The sequence below is a fragment of the Peromyscus leucopus genome, chromosome 3 (assembly GCF_004664715.2).
Source record: "Peromyscus leucopus breed LL Stock chromosome 3, UCI_PerLeu_2.1, whole genome shotgun sequence".
NCBI classification, from domain to species: domain Eukaryota; kingdom Metazoa; phylum Chordata; class Mammalia; order Rodentia; family Cricetidae; genus Peromyscus; species Peromyscus leucopus.
Window position 1 is genome coordinate 59019737 of NC_051065.1, and position 16406 is coordinate 59036142.

Consider the following 16406-nt stretch of genomic DNA (forward strand, 5'->3'; position numbering starts at 1 on the left):
CCATCGTAAAGGCTTAACGGAGTGGATTTGATTGCCTGGGATGCTATCTATGCAAGGCTACCGTTGCATGTGTGTATGCACACGTGTGCATGTGTGTATGTCTGTGCGTGTGCATGTGGTGTGTATGTGAGTGCGCGCACGCGAGCGCGCCCAGTGCCCTCGCCAGAGGGTGTTTCCCGGGAATGGCGTGCTTGTGGGTATGTGCGCTGGGCGGCCCTCGGAGCGTGTGGTTGCCAGCGCCAGGCTGAGAACGAGGCGCCCGCTCTCGCGCCGCTGATTGGCAGCGCTGGGTGAATGAGTGCGCGTGGGGCCCGGGCAGCAAGGTGGCGGTGGCTCAGCGTTGCCGTGCGCGCCCGCCTGCCGACCGGGGTAGGGGCGGACCGCGGGCAGCGGGCGGCGGGAGAGCTGGGAGGAGGGAGAGGAGGGCGGGCGCGGGAGGCGGCGGGGAGAGCTGTGCAAGCCCGGCTGCCGCGGGGCCCCGGCGCGGGTGCTGGGCCGGGGAGCCGGGCTCACAGCCAGGAGGCGGCGCCGTGGGGAGGAGCGGAGTGCGGAGCGCGAGCGGAGCCCGGCCGTCCACCGCCTGCTGAGAGCGCTGGCTGCGGGTCGTAGACCCGGCCGGGGGCAGACCCGGAGCTTCGAGTCGCCTAAGCTGTGATCGCCCTGCCAGCCGAGCGGAGTGGGGGCTCTGAGCTTGAGCCCCGGCACTGGGCGTAGCGGAGATCAGGCTAGACTTGCAAAGCCTTGCCCAGCTGGGGCCCGCTGAGACAGGGCTCCCCTTCTCCCGGCAGTTGACCCCCGGGACCCGCCGGAGCGAGAGGAGCAGGTCCGTCAGTCCGGACTGGGGGAGCGGGAATGTGGTGTGCGCACGCGCGTGTGCATGTGTGCCTGCAAGGGGTGGGTGTGTAAGGGGCGTGGGGGGGATGATGGTGTGTGGTGTGTGTCTGTACAGTGTGTTGGGGTTGTTTGTGCTTTTGAGCTTCTGACAGCAGAGAGAGAGAGAGAGAGAGAGAGAGAGAGAGAGAGAGAGAGAGAGAGAGAGAGAGAGAGAGAGCCCACGTAGGAGGGAGAGGGGCTCAGCAGGGTGGTGTGTGTGTGTGTGTGTGTGTGTGTGTGTGTGTGTGTGTGGTGTGTGCAGGAGTGTGTGAAGGGTGCGTGGGTGAGTGTGTCACGGGTGCTAGGTGCGGCTGTGTGTGTGATGTAAGGGTACTGGGTGCACGTGTGTCCCTGGTTCACCCTCCCTTCCCCCCACCAGATGTGTTCTGGGGAGGGGGCGATAACCTTCTGCAGCTGCCCCTTGCCCAGCTTGCCTGCCTGACCTCCCCTCCCGGGAAGCCAGAAAGCGTTAATTGGTCCCTCCCTCAACCGCTGTTAGGGTCAGGGGGAGGGTAGCAGCAGGCCAAGCCCCCAGAAAGAGGGGAAAGGCTCCACAGAGCCGAGCCAGGCCAGCGACCCTGCTTCTCCGGCATAGCCTGGGTAACCCTCCAGCTCAGATCACTCAGGCTTGTGTCTCTACCCTGCCGGAGGGCCTTGGGCTCCAGCCGTTTCTCTCTCTGGGACTGGAAGTGGGGGATTCAACCCGGAGGGTTTGCTTTTCTGCTGCTGTATTATTGGAACAGTGCTTGACACACAGTGGACCTCTGTGGATGTTTGAGGGAGGGAGGAAGCTGGGCAGGGGCGTGTGTGTGTGTGTGTGTGTGTGTGTGTGTGTGTGTGTGTGTGTAGAATCTGCATCTGGGAGGCCAAGTCGATTCTCTAGTTAAGGATGAGGCTACTGCTTGTAGTCAGATCTCAGTCCCCCTTGTGAGAAGGTTAGGTGTGTGTGTGGGGGGTGGGGGTGCTGCGAAGAGATTTGGCCTGGAGCCTGCAGGTAGTGGAAGGGGCAGGCAAGAAGAGTTGTGCCTCTCTCGGGCAGAACATTTCGCCTCTTGCTCTTGCTCCTGCTTCTCTGTGATTAGAGCTTCTGCCTCGGGCCTCCGATGTTGGGAAAGGGATGAGGGTGGTAGAGGCCCGAACTCACAGGACTTCTCCTCCCTCTAGGACCCTTGAGCTCACAAGGTGCTGAAGAAGTGAGCCTCCTGCCCACTCAGACTGCTGAGCCAGGAGGGGCCATGGCCGGCCTCGGCTGCCTGGAGCTGGGGCTGTTCTGTTGGGTGCTGCTGGCTGTTCCTGTGGGTCCCCAGCCAGCTTCCTCTGCCCCAGGTGCCCCTCTTACCACTCTGACCCCAGCACCTCAGAGTGAGGCCTCCATGCTGTCTCTCAACCTGGGACTAAACTTCAAATTCCATCTTCGGGGACCTGCTGCTGTCTGGGGGAGCCCCGTCACAGAGACCCATCCTCTCTCTCCTGGGCTAGGCCAGGAGTCTGAGGAGGAGGTGGAAGGTGATCTGAGGACTGATGCCCTTTGGGAACTACTGGTGGGTTCCCCTGGGAATTACCTCTCAGAGTGGGGCTCTGCTGAGGGCAGCTCTACACCCTGGGCCTCCTCCCTGCCTCCCGAGTCCACACACCCCCTCTCTGGGCCCACCAAGCAGCCCACCGCTCCCTCTCAGCCTAGGATGGGCACTGTGACCTGGGCTACTGCTCTGACAGCTACAGCACCTCCAACCAGTGCCCCCAGGCCTCATCAGAGCGAGCTTGAGCTGAAGTTTGGTGTGGCTTTGAGAGCAGGTGCGGCCCCGACTCTCGGGCATCGGTCCCTGCCTCTGCTGCCCAGCCTGCGGGCCAGCCTGGCAGAGATTGCTGGGCGCCTGGGACCCTTTGGTAAGTAGCCACCCCGTTTGGGATGAATCCCTACGGGGCATCAGTTAATAAATCTCCCTGTCCACTAGTAGACATGAGGCAGCTTCAGCCAGGCTTGTTTTGCAGGGTTCTTTGGCACTACCCTGTCTCCACTCCGGAACTTCTCAGGCCCGAGTTCATCAGGCACCACAGCACATCCAAGCTCTGCCTCTGAAGTGTCAGATTCTCCAGGTGAGAACTGTGTTACTGTTATGAATTGTAATGTGCATACCTATGTTTTCCGACGGTCTTAGGTGACCCCGGTGAAAGGGTCAATCAAATCCCCAAGGGGGTCGAGGCCCATAGGTTGAGAACCACTGCTACAGGACAAGGGCTAGTGCTCCTTGGGGAAGCAATCTGTTTGCCATATTGACTCTGATATGGTGCCTGTGGTTTAATTCATGGTGTACATGTGGCTACAGTTGTTAGGGGCAGTGGCTTCCTCGGGACAAGCTCTGGGGAAGGATAGAATTTTCTTCAAACCCTCCCAAGCCACTGCCAGTGGGTAGGATGACATTTGGGGCCTATATGCTCCTGTTACAGGGCTCTTCGGTACCACTCGGTCCCTACCCCCACCTCTCCTGGAAAGAGAGTTCTCAAGTTCAAGCCTGTTAGACTCAGTGGCTTCCCCAAGCCCTGCCTCAATCAAGACAACACCAGCGCAACATGGTAAGCATACAAGTCATTTGAAACAGGCACACTACATGTCACACACCCAGCAGTGTCCTGGGACCTTTCTACGTCACTGTCCTCATAACCATACCACCTGTCACTTCACCCATCACTATGGAGAAAGTATACATTAGTGATCTAACAAGTATTGGCTAGGAAGGTGCCATGTGGTGTTAGGTAAGGGTTCTCTGAGATGTTTGCTGCCATAGACAGAGTAGGACAGAAAGAGATAAGCCAGAGCCAACTAGTGCAAGAGCTACTTCATGATTTCTACAACATTTCCACTCATCCCATCCTCCACACTGGGTGCCTGGCCTTCCTTCCTGCCATCACTCCACCCAGCCTTGGGGTTTTCTCCTCTGCCATTTGATCTGCCATGACATGATGTCAGACCTGGGCAAGGTTGAGCCCTTCACAGAAAAAAACATTAAAGAGGGGACCATGAACAGACAGATGGCACCTGTGTTTCAGAACATGCACCTAGACAGGTGGATGGTGCAGGGGAAACATTTGACCTCTTTGCGTTGAAGTCTTCTCCCTTATCTAGGGTCTGGTATTGGTAGAAACCCTAATGTCTCCAGATCGTGTGAACCCTTGCTGGATACCAAGTAGAAACTCATTAACCAGTAGCTTCTTAACCTTGTTTCTTAATTGCACTGTACCCCAAATACACATTCAGACTCAGCCTTTCAGACACCCTGGCCTTGGCCCCACCTGGTGATGGCATGACAGAGTTCCCAGGGGGTACAGGTGCCCAAAGAGAGGCTTTGCTAGATGAGGCCATGGGCACCATGGGGAGAGACTCCCAGCCCAGCTTTGCTCTGCTAAAGACTTCCTATGCTTGTGAAGCATCTAAGCTGCCCTCTACTGTGCTCAGCGGTGGATACCCTGGCTTCTTCCAGCCCCAGCCTGACAATGCTCTGTATTTTATGGCTTTCTTCAGCTCTCATCGTAGTGGTCCCTCTGTGGTGTATAAGGAGTGGCCACTGCCCTGTCCAGTTATGTACAGCAGCGGCAGGATCTGCTGTGGGTGGGGGGCAGTTGTGTGCCTCAGGGGATAGATGCTGGCTGGCATTCTGTCAGCCTGGGTGACAGTGCTGGCCAGGCAGGTTTAATGAGTCTGGACAGTATCAGAGGCAGCCCAGCCTCACAACCCCCCTCTCTCCACTCCCGCCTCCCTGGGGGCTGCAGGAACCCAGACTCTTCTTGCTGCTTCTCTTACATAAACCTGGAAGCCTGGGTCAATCCTTACTCGGGGGTGGGGGGGTGGATTTATAACAAATACATTTTTTTCCATTTTTTTGTTTTGTTTTAAGATAGGGTCTTATGTAGCCCAGGCTGACCTCAAACTGGCTTTGTAGCTGAGGTTTGCTTTGAACTCCTGATCCTCCTGCCCCTGCCTCACAAGTGCTGGTATTGTGTGTGTCCTACCATACCGAGTATCCTAGGATCTTTCTAACTGGTGTCATTTACATTGTGCCACACATAGGTCTGCTGTGCACTGGGTCCCCTTTTCTTGGACCATAGCTTGTGTCCAACCCATTTACACACTGACAATTTATAACGGCTTCTACCATATCCAAGGATTTCAGGCCCATTGATAAGTCCTCACTGCTGTTCCTGACCATACTAGCAGGCCTGGACTATGAATGTCCAATACCTGGCCCATCTAGTTGTTAAATATTTCCAATGTCACTGTTACAGAGTATCAGTCTCCACAGTGCTGGAGTTGGGGGTAGGGAGAAGGATGCAGCCAAACCATTAAATGGGTTGCAGCTTTCAGCATCCAGAGTGGATTCTTCAGCCCTTTGATCTTGGTGGCTGGTGGATAATCAGACCTGGCTTTTCCTGGACCTAGATTATCCTTTCCCATCCCCCTCCTCAGCCAGTCCTGCCTCACCAATTACTCATGTTGACATCCCATCTTTTCTTTCACCCCTGAGGTCAAGGGGCCACAAGGATAGGGTGGAACCTCCCTGAAGGGGTGGCCTGCTCAGGATCCATCTCCTGGGAATATAGGGAGTATAGGACAACTGTCTCCTAGGGAAAACTCAAGGCAGTTTGTTTCTGAGGAAGCTACACATGAAAGGACAAGAGATGAGGTCAAGTGGACCCTTCACAGGCAGAAGCTTTAATAAGACTGTTCCTCTACAGGCTCCTATTTGCCTCCATCCATGCTCGGCTCAGTGGGCCTCTCTGGCTGGGCAAACTATGGTCCTCAGTTTGGTTCTCATGGCTCCAAACTGTGAAGTCTGTGTTTGATACTTGAGGTATCTCTTGTGCTCTGCCCATTTTCTGTGCTGGATTTTTATAAATGTTGAAATTTGCTCTATCGGCCATCATGCTTGGGGACAGAGTTGAGAAACGGGGTTTCGTATGGCCCATAAGTGAGAAGTGGATGTGGTCTCTGGGAGCACTTGTCTGTATGGTAAGCAGAGGAGAGGCTGAGAAATGACAGGCTGGGGCAGACTATGGGATCCGGGGCAGGAAAAAGCCAAACGAAACCAAGGTAATCCAGTAACTTAGTAGCAGGAGGTTAGACCAGGCCATCAAAGGGGGCCAGAAAATGAGGAGAGGGGTGTATTAGTTTGATGTGCTGACATAAGGCTGATGTCTCCTCTGACCAGCAGGATACCTGTTTCTAACTGAATGGGTGTTGGGGAGAGTTTAGGTCCTCAACCTAGTGTCCTTCAAACAACTCAAACTGAGATAGTAGGTTGATATTCACTCACTGGACCCCTTGTCTTCCTAAACAAGTTTAGGATGTGTGAGGACTTTCTACACAGATCATAGCCTTAGGTTGTCAAACCAAGAACTAGTAATCTATGGAGCTGGAGGCACAACCCAGCAGTTAAAAGCACATACTGCTCTTGTAAAGGACCCAGGTGGGTTCCTTTAGTTCCTTTAGTGTGAGCTATCCATAGATAGCTCACAACCATCTATCACTCTAGCTTCAGGGGATGCAACACCCTCTTCCAGCTTTTGTGGGCACCTGTACTCATCTGTCAATACCCACCCCCAACACACATAATTACAAATAAAATAGATCTCTAAAAAAGAACTGATTTGAGATCAGAACTGATCGCACACAAATATAAACTGATGGTCGATCAGAGGTGAACATTAACTAGTCATGATACTGTCCAGAATTATATATTGAATGATCTTTTTCCATACTAGGCACATACACATCTCATTTATCTTCCACGACTGTTCTGTGTAATAGTCTTACCCAGTTCAGATTTGAGGAATGGGCTGGAATGGGAACCAGAGTGCATGCTGCCACTGTAGCTGGCAGGGAGCTGTGTGCTTAATTTTCTGGGTGGCTACTTCCATGACTTTCCTAGTTGGCCAATACTTCTTCCCTTCTCTCTATTGAGCTGCCCCGGACTTCATTCTTTGTACTTCTGTTAGGGTTTTGCAGTTCCTAGCATGAGGGAGAACTGTCTAGGGTGGGTGTTCCTGGGTTTTCCTCCATCATCCAGCTGGGGCATGGCTGGGGCATGGCTGGGGCATGGCTGGGGGATGAGCACACAACTGGGGTAAGAGTGTAACCACCAGAAATCCCTTACTCTTCAGCACACACCTGTCTCCTGTTCCTCCATCCCCACCTGGCTGTCTCTAGCCTTCACTACCACCTTTTCTCCCTCTGTTCTTGCCTGCCGCTGCCCGCTGAACCTTCAGGGTGCAGGAAGACATCAACTTCTATCACCTCCCATTCTGTTTACTGTGGGAGGATCTCTGAGTCTAACTTTCTTGAGCTCCTCGTGCTCCAGGAGAGCAGAACCAAGGGTCTCAATCCTTCCCACTCTTCACTGACTTCCCTTCTCCTAAGGGATGTGGAAGATGTTGGGAGCATAGGATCAGGCTAGAGCCTAAGTTAGCAGACCCCAGCAGACGTGAGGGGCTCACTTATTTAGATAGCATGTTACCCGACTATGATCTCCCTGATTGTTCCTTTGAGGGAGCTCAAGGCCACCCTCTGAGACCCAGGGGAGCCTATACTAATACTATTTTGTATAAAATGGGAGTAGTGTAAAGAGACACCTATAGCAACAGTCATACTAGAGGGTGGAGATGTGGCTGTGTGGTAGAGCATGGGGGGGGGTCAAGGGAGAGAGTATTTAGTGTGAGCCTGGCCTAGAAGCTTACACTGTAGCCATAGCACCTAGGTAGCTGAGGCACAATGATTGTTTTGAGTTAAGAGGGCAGCCTGGTCTACAAAGTGAGACCCTATCTCATAAACATAACAAAACAAACAATGAAAAGCCCTAGACTAACAGCTTTGTGGATCAATCAGGATGGGGGTTACTGCCATTCATTGGCTAAGCATTGGGGTATAGCCTGTAGGAAGAACACTTAATAAGAAAGTGTGTTTTTTTTTTTTTTTTTGGTTTTTCGAGACAGGGTTTCTCTGTGTAGCTTTGCGCCTTTCCTGGAGCTCACTTGGTAGCCCAGGCTGGCCTCGAACTCACAGAGATCCACCTGGCTCTGCCTCCGAGTGCTGGGATTAAAGGCGTGCGCCACCACCGCCCAGCAAGTGTGTTCTTAGAATGCTAGGGCAGGAGAATCTCATCTCTTTCCCTGCTCTTCATGAGCATGCGTGTGTTCGCATGCATGTGTTCGTGTAAGCTCTGTGACTAGGAACAAGAGAGTGTTGCAAAGGGACAGGTGAAGGACTATTCTAGTCCTAGACATGGCTAGGAGTCAGGGGTTGTGGGTTGTTTTTCTCTCTTTTGACTCTTTGCCTCTTTGTTCTTTGCTCTTTGGGGTGCCCACCACCCAGCTCTCAAATAAATACACATGGAGGTTTACTTTTCCTTATAAATGCCCAGCCTTAGCTTGGTTTGTCTCTAGCCAGCTTTTCTTAAATTATCCCATCTACCTTTTGTCTCTGTGCTTTTTCCTTTTCTTAATTCTGTATATCTTACTTTCACTCTTACTCCATGGCTTGCTGTGGAGCTGTGTGGCTGTGTAGCTGGCCCCTGACATCTTCCTCTTCTTCTCTTCTTGCTTCTTCCTTGATCTTCTCCTCCCAGATTTGTCCTTCTATTTGTTCACTCTGGCTATCAGCCCCACCTATCCTTTCTTCTGCCTCGCTGTTGGCCATTCAGCTCTTTATTAGACCAATCAGCTGTTTTAGCCAGGCACAGTAACACAGCTTCACAGAGTTAAACAAAATGCAACGTAAAAAATGCAACATATCCTTGCATCATTAAACAAATATTCCATAGCATAAATAAATGTAACACATCTTAAAATAATATTCCACAACAGTCAGGTGTGTGTATTTGTGTGCATGTGGTGTGTGTGTGTGTGTATAAACATATTGGTACTGTGGGATGGTTTATTGTGGGAAAGGGATGCAGATTAGTGCTCAGATCTGGGTCCTAGTACTATGACTATTTGTGACCTTGTGAAAGTCCTTTTGAAGAACCTCAATTTCTTCTTCTGATAAATAAGAGGCTTCGTTTATTCAGTGAAAACTACCCAGTGCCTCACACATGCCACAAACCATTTAAGCACGGAGATCATATGTGTGCAAAGGAAACGAAAAAATTGTTCTCATAAAACTTCTTCTCTGGTGTGGGGATTGGTCTGCAGGGGACAGCCACATAGTTCCTTCCAGTTGCAAAGTTCAGTAACTTCTTAAGAAAACCCCTCCCCCAACCCAGCAAAATCAAAGAGCGATGGGGGTGGGGTGAGGAGGTGGGGTGGTGAACAGTGGATAGATGGGAGCAGAGTGATCGCTGAAAGCTTCAGCCTGGAGGGTGGGGTTCTGGGAGGAGAAGGGAAAAGATGAAAAACAGGCTCCTTAAAGATGCACTCAGATTTCTAGCTGAGGGCTGTCAGTGTGGGGGTGGGGGTGGGGGGGGGAAAGGGTGGCAGCGGGGGCAGGCTGCTAACCACTTCAGCCAAATGTTTTCTGTCCACAGACCCCACTGTCTCCACTTCTGGTCCATATGAACCCTTTCCTGCCAGTTTCGGGAACCCTTCAGTACAGCCTGAATGTGACCCAGATTCGTGTAGTAAGCCAGAGTTGCCCGACGACTTGGGGCAGCCTCCTGCCTCCCCGCTGCCTCTCTTCTTCTTGACCCTGGAGGCCGACTGGGCAGAGGCCAAGGCTCGTTGGGGCCTGGCTTGGGAAGCCCATGTCTATGGGGCAGGAGCGCTCTTTGGCCTGGTGGCCCTGCTGGCTCTGTTGGCTCTGGCCCTCTTGCCCTGGCGTTGCCCTCCGGGCGCCCCCTGCCTGGCGTTACTGGATCTGCTGCTGCTCTTGGCCGGGACCACTCGGGCCTTCCCGCTCTTCTACGACGCCTACGGGCACCGCGACCGGCTGCCCACCCTCGCCTGGCTGCTGCTGCAGGACCTTCCGCAGCCCTGCCTAGCCGCAGGCTTGGGGCTGGCTTGCCTGCTGCTGGCCCGGCCGCGCACGCCGCGGTGCCCCGCCAGCTTGGCTGCGCTGCTGCTGCTGCTGGGGCTGGGGTTGGCGGCCGCGGCCACCCTGGGGAGCGCCGTGCACCACCCGCTGCGGCCGCTGCGGCTCGCCTCCCGCGGGCTGCACGCCCTCCTCGCTGCCTTCCTGTCGGCGCTCCTTCTGGCGCTCTCTTGCTGGGGTGGCCGGCGGCGGCGAGCCGGAGCACCCCTGGGAGGGTCTGGCTTCAAGGGCTCTACGCCTGTCCCGCAAGTGCGCAGCCCCTTCGCCCCGCGGGAGTCCTGGAGGCGCGCGGCGCGCACTGCCCCGGTGGCCGGTACCTTTGGGCTGCTGAGCGGAGCCCTGCAGGGCTACGAGGTGCTTCACGCCTTGGGCTACGGCGCCCAAGCCGGCTTGGAGGGGCCCTGGCCCTGGTGGGCCTTCCAGCTAGGGCTGCGTCTGGGCGAGGTGGGTGTCGCGCTCCCCTTGGCGCTGCTGGGTCTCTACCCGGCGCTCTGCAGCGCTCGTGTGCCAAGGCGCTGCTGGGCCAAGCTCTTCCGACTGTCGCCGGGACACGCTGCCCCGCTGCTGCCAGGAGGCTGGGTCCCTGGAACCCGGGACAAGGAGCCCCCGGGTAGCGCGATCTCGCGTGGTGACGCGGAGCTGCTGCAGCTGTGCGCCCTAGCGGGCCCAGGTCCCGACCTCCTACTCCAGGGTGGCGGCTGCCGGGGCTTCGAAGGTGCCGGGGCCAACCCAACGCGGTCACCAGCTTCCTCCCCTAGCAGCGATTGCACGGTGGACTTCCGCCCGCCTTCACCCATCAACTTGCGGCGCAGCATCGAGGAGGCCCTCTGTAGCGAGGCGCTGCTGGCTCCAGGTCTCTTTCAGGGCACTGCATTTGGGGAAGCCCTTCCTGGGCTCGGCCTCTACCGCACCATCTCACTGGGGAACAAGACAGGGACAGGATCCAGTGAGAGGTCAGAGAAGGTCCCTGGATCTCCAGCGCCTGCTGAGCTCCCTTCTCCTGGGGCCTGGCCCGCAGGCAGCAGCGCCTCATCTGGCTCTCTGTGCGGACTCTCACGCGACAGCTCGTCCATGCTTCTGTGTTCCAGCCCCGACAGGCCTCCGCGCTGTCCGCTAGTCTGCGTCCTCAGTCCCCCGCGGCCCTCAGGGAGCAGCCCCAACCTCCCAGCCTCAGGATCCTACCAGGCCCTATCCCCACCTTCCCGCGACTCCCCTGAACATTCTTCAGAGCTGCAGGCTGAGGAGGCATTGCTGCAAGAGCAATTCCTAGATGCCTGCCGACAGATTGACGAGCTGAGCGTGGGCAGCGACACCATAGACCTGTGAAGAGGCGGCTGTCTCACAGCCAAACCGCTTGCCCCTTTTCTGGCTTCTAACCTGCCCAAGACCTGCACACTGTAATCATTCCCAATTCTGCCTGGTCCAGATACCTCTTTTTGATTCCTCCTCATCCAGGGGCCCCTGGGTGGGTGGATCAGCAACCAGGCTCTGTGGATTGGGAATCAGTGCCAACTTCTCTGGAGCCGTGGGTGCCGATGCCCCCAGCTGCAATTCTAGGCTGGCAGGGTCTCACTTTCCTTGGCTTTCACCAGCAATAAGGCTCCAAGGTGCTCCACTCCTGACCACCCCCACCCTTACCCTGGTGCTGAGTGAGACAGCTCTCTTCAGAAGACCTAGGGCCCTGTCTGGGCTCCGTACCCACTTCCGCCATCTCCTTCACCGAGCCATTCCCTGAAGATGGACCTGTGGCCTATCCAAGAGACTTTACAGCAGCTGGTTGGGAAATGGGCGTTTTCAGACTCAATGTACCAATAAAATATTTTCAGAGGAGAATGTTCCGACCTTCTTGGAAAAGCTTAAAGGGGGCTACAACTTGAGCAGTCCCACCAGAGGCGGAAATGGAGTGGGTCTGCTTCAGACTCCCGAGGACCTTCACACAAAAGTGAGGATTCTTGTGGTGAGTGAGTCTTGAGGGCCACCCCTGGAAGCGGCCCATCTGACTGCCTGGTAAGTGTCTTTTCCTAGAGGGGACACAGTCCAGAGAGGTGGGGGCAGGACACTTTAACCCCTGGTGAAATGCTTTTGTTCCTCAGAGCCTGGCATCAGGTCTTGGGAGACAGCTTCCTGGGAGCTAGTTAATAATAAAGATCTTTACTGAAAGATGGACACACATGTTAAAGGGCCTGATCGCCTCAGGTTGGGCTATCCAACGACCTGCCTGCCAAGTTCCCATGGGAATTTACAGAGAAGAAACTGCCTTTTCTCATCCACAGGCCTCTTTGAGCTGGGCTCACAAGGACCCCAGCCCCCTTTTCCACAGGGCTCCTCGAAATGGTGAAAGTCTGTCTCCACTGCCCACCTCTTGCCACAGGCACAGCTTAGCTGTCAAAGTAGAGCTCACAATGCAGATATCCAGCCACCAGAAGGGAGTCGCCTTCCCCTCCCCGGAGCATTTAGCCTCCAGTTATATATACTCTGTCTTTGTCATTTGCCCAAGATGTAGTGGTTCATAGCGACATAAAAGCAGGGTCTTGGAACAGGTTTGAAAATGAAAAGCTGGCCGTGTTTGGCAGATGTCCTGTATATCACAGAGGGACCTGCAGAGGCATCCACATTAGGCTCAACACGGAAAAAAGCCAGGAATTTTAGTGATTCCACACGCGTGCACACTCGTGTGCATGCCCCCCCCCCATCCCACACTTGGATCATCAGCTAATGGGGATTGGAGAAAGGAGGCAAGGAGCCAAGAGAGAAGCAGAAAGGGAGGTGAGGAGGGGCCGAGGCCCTTCTCCCCTGCAAATGAAGATCTGCCTTGATTGAGAAGAGCATCCAGACCTCAGAGGGAGGAAGGAAGACGGGACATCTGGGGGAGAATAAGAGTCCTAGCGGAGGAGAGAAATGGGAGGCAGTGGTGCAGGTGAGGCTGAGGGATGGACCTGGAGTGGTCCTGACCATGCCTCCTCCATCACCTGGTTCAGCGTGGCTCAGAAATTCTTGCTGCATCCCCACTCTGGGCGAAGGCCCAGAGAACTGCCAGCTTCCTAATTACAGGCATTTCTCACTGGTGTCGCAGCGGCTGCAGTGGGGCTCAGCACTGGCACCGCATTGTGTCATGCAAGGAATGCTCGCAGCTCTGCGAAACTGCTCTTTTTCTTAGCCCCGGTTTCCCTTTCAGCTGCTGCTCATCTGCATCTGCTTGCACCCAATCCTCTGTCCTCTCTTCCTCACGCTCATCCTCTTCCAGCTGCTCTTATGCTCATTCTCCTCAGTGAACCAAGCACATTGGCTTCATGTGCTCCCCTCCCCTGAGCACAGCAGCCCAAATCTGGAGCTTCCCGTGTTCAGTCTGTCTCTGTTTATCTCTCACAGACACTTGTTTTCTGTCTGAAAGCTCTGAATGCAGCTGATGAGAAAAGAGGCCAAAGGAATAGTTCTCATTACTCACCAACACTTGGTTGATTTTCCTTAATAAGAACTACTTCTAGGGCTGGAGAGATGGCTCGGGAATTAGGAGAAACTTCCTTTATTCCAGAGGACCTGAGTTCAGTTCCCAGCACCTGCACTGGGCTGCTCACAGTCGAAAGTGACTTCAGCTCTAGGCCATCTGATGCTCTCTTCTGTCCTTCATGGGCACCTCGCCATCTCACATGCCATGCACACACACCCCTACACTCACATGAATAAAATAAAAATAAATCCTAAAGAGATTATCCCTACCCCTTTCACTTACAAAGAAGCCAAGAGTTCAGTTAGCTCCACTCTTTCACCTCAGGCCTTATCCCCTAGCCCAAAGCAGACTTCTCAGAAGGAATATAGGTCGATCCTAATACATACATCTTGCAGTTCCAAATCTTTGTACTGGAAGGGACTGAGAGACCAACTTCCATTCATTCATGATTTCATCCACTCTATTAAAAATATTTATCAAATGCTCATAATATGTCAGGTGATGAGGATAAAAGGGCATAAGTCATGAATATGTGATACTAGGTCTTGTGGAGGAAATGCAATCACCAGTTACAGAAAGAGTCATTAGTAATACAAGCAATTATTACAGTTGTGAGAAGTGGAAAGAATAAGAGCTACCTAATCTTATGGACGGTTTGGCTTATGGGGAGAGTGAGGAGTGGAGCCATAGGGATGGGGCCTGAGAAAGGCTGCCTAAGAACAACCCAGGCGTCTCCTCCTTCCTTTCCAGGCTTCAGCACATTGATGGATGAGGGATAGGCTGGCAGTTTATTTCCCTTGGAAGCCATCTCACAGGGTCCCGTGGCTCCCACTATTTAATAAAGAACACTGCATGTGTCCTGAGTAGATGGATGAGCAAATATTCTTGACTGAAGAACCATGTGCCCTAACTAATATGAATGGCTAGAAGGGGATGGGGCAGGAAACAGATGGGGGATCTACATCTGAATAAAGGGGAAGATAGAAAGGGTCAATTTTACTGTGTATTCGACTAGGGACACAGAACCCTGCACTATGGGTATTTGCTGCCCCCTGATGGACATAGGGAGTTTAGTCTTTGTCCTTTAATGAAAAATTGAATTTAGGGTATTTAGAACTTTTTTTGGGCGGCGGGGGTGGGGGTGAGGGGTGGGGGGGTGTTACAAATGTATATTGAACTCCCCTATATCTACTGCAGCTATGACTAGGCTCCCCAAACTTACAACTTAGTATTTGAGGATAGAATTTTGATTCTTTTTTTTTTGAGACCGGGTTTCTTTGTGTAGCTTTGGAGCCTGTCCTGGAACTCGCTCTGCAGACCAGGCTGGCCTTGAACTCACAGAGATCTGCCTGCCTCTGCATCCGGAGTGCTGGGATTAAAGGTGTGCATCACCACCGCCCGGCAGCATTTTGATTCTTAAGGTGGTTGTGGGGTGGAGGAAAGAATATGGAACCACAAACCAATTTTATTTAAAAGATTCTACTTAACTCCTTTTGCCCATTTTACTGTTTATGCTGGATAGGGTTGACTTAGTGGTAGCCTTGACAATCTATTTTTCTATTTCAGTGCTCTTTCTCCTGATTTATCTATTTAAATATAACTGTGGTATGGGTTCTTTTTTCCAAAAGCACATACTATTTATTTGAAGTTAGCTAGGGCTTCATAAATTTCATGCTTAGCGGTCCCCACCCCCATTACTTACAACAAGTCATCCATTCATCTATTCCAAATATGCTGGAAGTGGATGGCTCTTGGGAATTTTCACTGGACCTTTCATCCTTTGTGGTGTTTTCTACCCACCATGTGGCTGTAATTGAAAAGTAACGATTTTAAAAGTGCCTCAGGTACTTTTTGCAGCTAGGTATTTCCAAGTGCAGCAGTTTTCTATGTAGGACAGACAGTGATCCCATTGATAGTCAAATACCGTGGTTAGCCCAGAGTCTGTCTGATGAACAGACACGAAGGAAGATGTTCTTTCTCTGGGCAGCAGTGTGTTCTAGGTCTGTGCATATAGCTGGGTGTTATGTTTGGCTTGGGTGTGCTCTGATGTGATCTTGCAGACATTTTTTTGTAAGATTAAAAAAAATTGTCTCTCGCTCCTTACTATTTTATATGAAGGCAGGGTTCCTGCCTTTTTTCCAGGCAACCAGTTTTATCCCTAATGCCTGGCATATAGTAGGAGTTCAATAAATAATTACTGAAAATATAACTTTGTAGTACTTGTTCTATGCGAATTTTAGTAGATACAATTTGTCTCCGAGGCCAGGTGACACTTTGTCTCATGTTTTTTGAGGATATGAAAGTTGTTCAAATAATGTATGTCACATCCTTGTGTCTATGACGTTTTGGCCGAGGTTTTTGCGCGTAATTTGGGAATGTGTGGAGACCCTTCAGAAAATTTATTGCTCACTCTATGTCAGATGTGGGCAAGGCTTAGAGGGAAAATGACTTCTGCCTGTTTTGATGAATTTGGGGTCGATCTCTTGAATGAAGGATTTTAAGAGAGGGTAAATTGTTGATGTCGTTTCACTTAGTGGCAGGGACGGCGCTAAGACAGCACGTAGACCGTCGCTCAGGAAGCTCCGCCCCCAGGACGTCATTTTTCTCTTTCATTCCGGAACTTTTCTTCCCTTCCCCACTGCGCTTCCTCCCCGGACTCTTTTGAGCAACGGGTACTTCCGGGGTCGCCCGGCAACTTGGCGTGGTCTTCCTGCCCGAACTCATCCCCGGACTCGCTCGCGCCGGTGAGGTCCGCTCGTGGCCTCACAGGCTTGTTTCCCGGTCTCATGGCGGGTCTGACTCTATTTGTGGGCCGTCTCCCGCCCTCGGCTCGCAGTGAGCAGCTGGAAGAGCTGTTTAGTCAGGTGGGTCCGGTGAAGCAGTGCTTCGTGGTGACTGAGAAAGGTAAGGAGTGGGATGGCGGAGAGGGCTGGGTGCCCCTGGGAGCTAGAACACACCGAATTTCAGGGAGCTATGTAGTTATAGTTTGTTTTGAGACAAGGATCTCACTCTGTAGCCCTCCTGCCTCAGCCTTCTGAATCCTCTGATTAAATGACGTGAGCCATCCCG

At 53.0% G+C, this 16406-nt stretch overlaps 2 protein-coding genes across 3 annotated transcripts in view; both read left to right on the forward strand.

Moving 5' to 3' along the window:
• The first annotated feature begins 459 nt into the window (after positions 1-459).
• On the forward strand, positions 460-11719 carry Prrt4 (proline rich transmembrane protein 4). Of its 2 annotated transcripts, XM_028866228.2 has the most exons (5): positions 460-823; positions 2038-2760; positions 2866-2970; positions 3322-3447; positions 9387-11719. In XM_028866228.2, exons 2-5 carry the CDS (start codon positions 2109-2111, stop codon positions 11213-11215), a joined length of 2712 nt encoding a protein of 903 aa, XP_028722061.1. In that variant the 5' UTR covers positions 460-823; positions 2038-2108; the 3' UTR covers positions 11216-11719. The 2 variants fall into 2 exon arrangements, with proteins under 2 accessions (XP_028722061.1, XP_037059592.1); XM_037203697.1 differs by lacking the exon at positions 460-823 and having other exon boundaries at positions 1150-2760.
• Positions 11720-15747: 4028 nt separating this feature from the next.
• The window catches only part of Rbm28 (RNA binding motif protein 28), a 32972-nt gene continuing 32313 nt past the window's right edge, over positions 15748-16406 (forward strand). The window contains exon 1 of the mRNA XM_028866229.2: positions 15748-16241. Within this exon, the coding sequence (XP_028722062.1) occupies positions 16124-16241 (118 nt within the window). The 5' untranslated portion in view covers positions 15748-16123. The remainder of the gene's footprint in view (positions 16242-16406) is intronic.

What these genes read in the sequence shown, in the direction of transcription:
- Prrt4 (XM_028866228.2), top strand. Translation starts at nt 2,109, where the DNA reads ATGGCCGGCCTCGGCTGCCTGGAGCTGGGGCTGTTCTGTTGGGTGCTG. An exon ending in TGGGCGCCTGGGACCCTTTG is followed by an intron (nt 2,761 to 2,865) that starts GTAAGTAGCCAC and finishes CTTGTTTTGCAG; the next exon opens with GGTTCTTTGGCACTACCCTG. An exon ending in GACAACACCAGCGCAACATG is followed by an intron (nt 3,448 to 9,386) that starts GTAAGCATACAA and finishes TTCTGTCCACAG; the next exon opens with ACCCCACTGTCTCCACTTCT.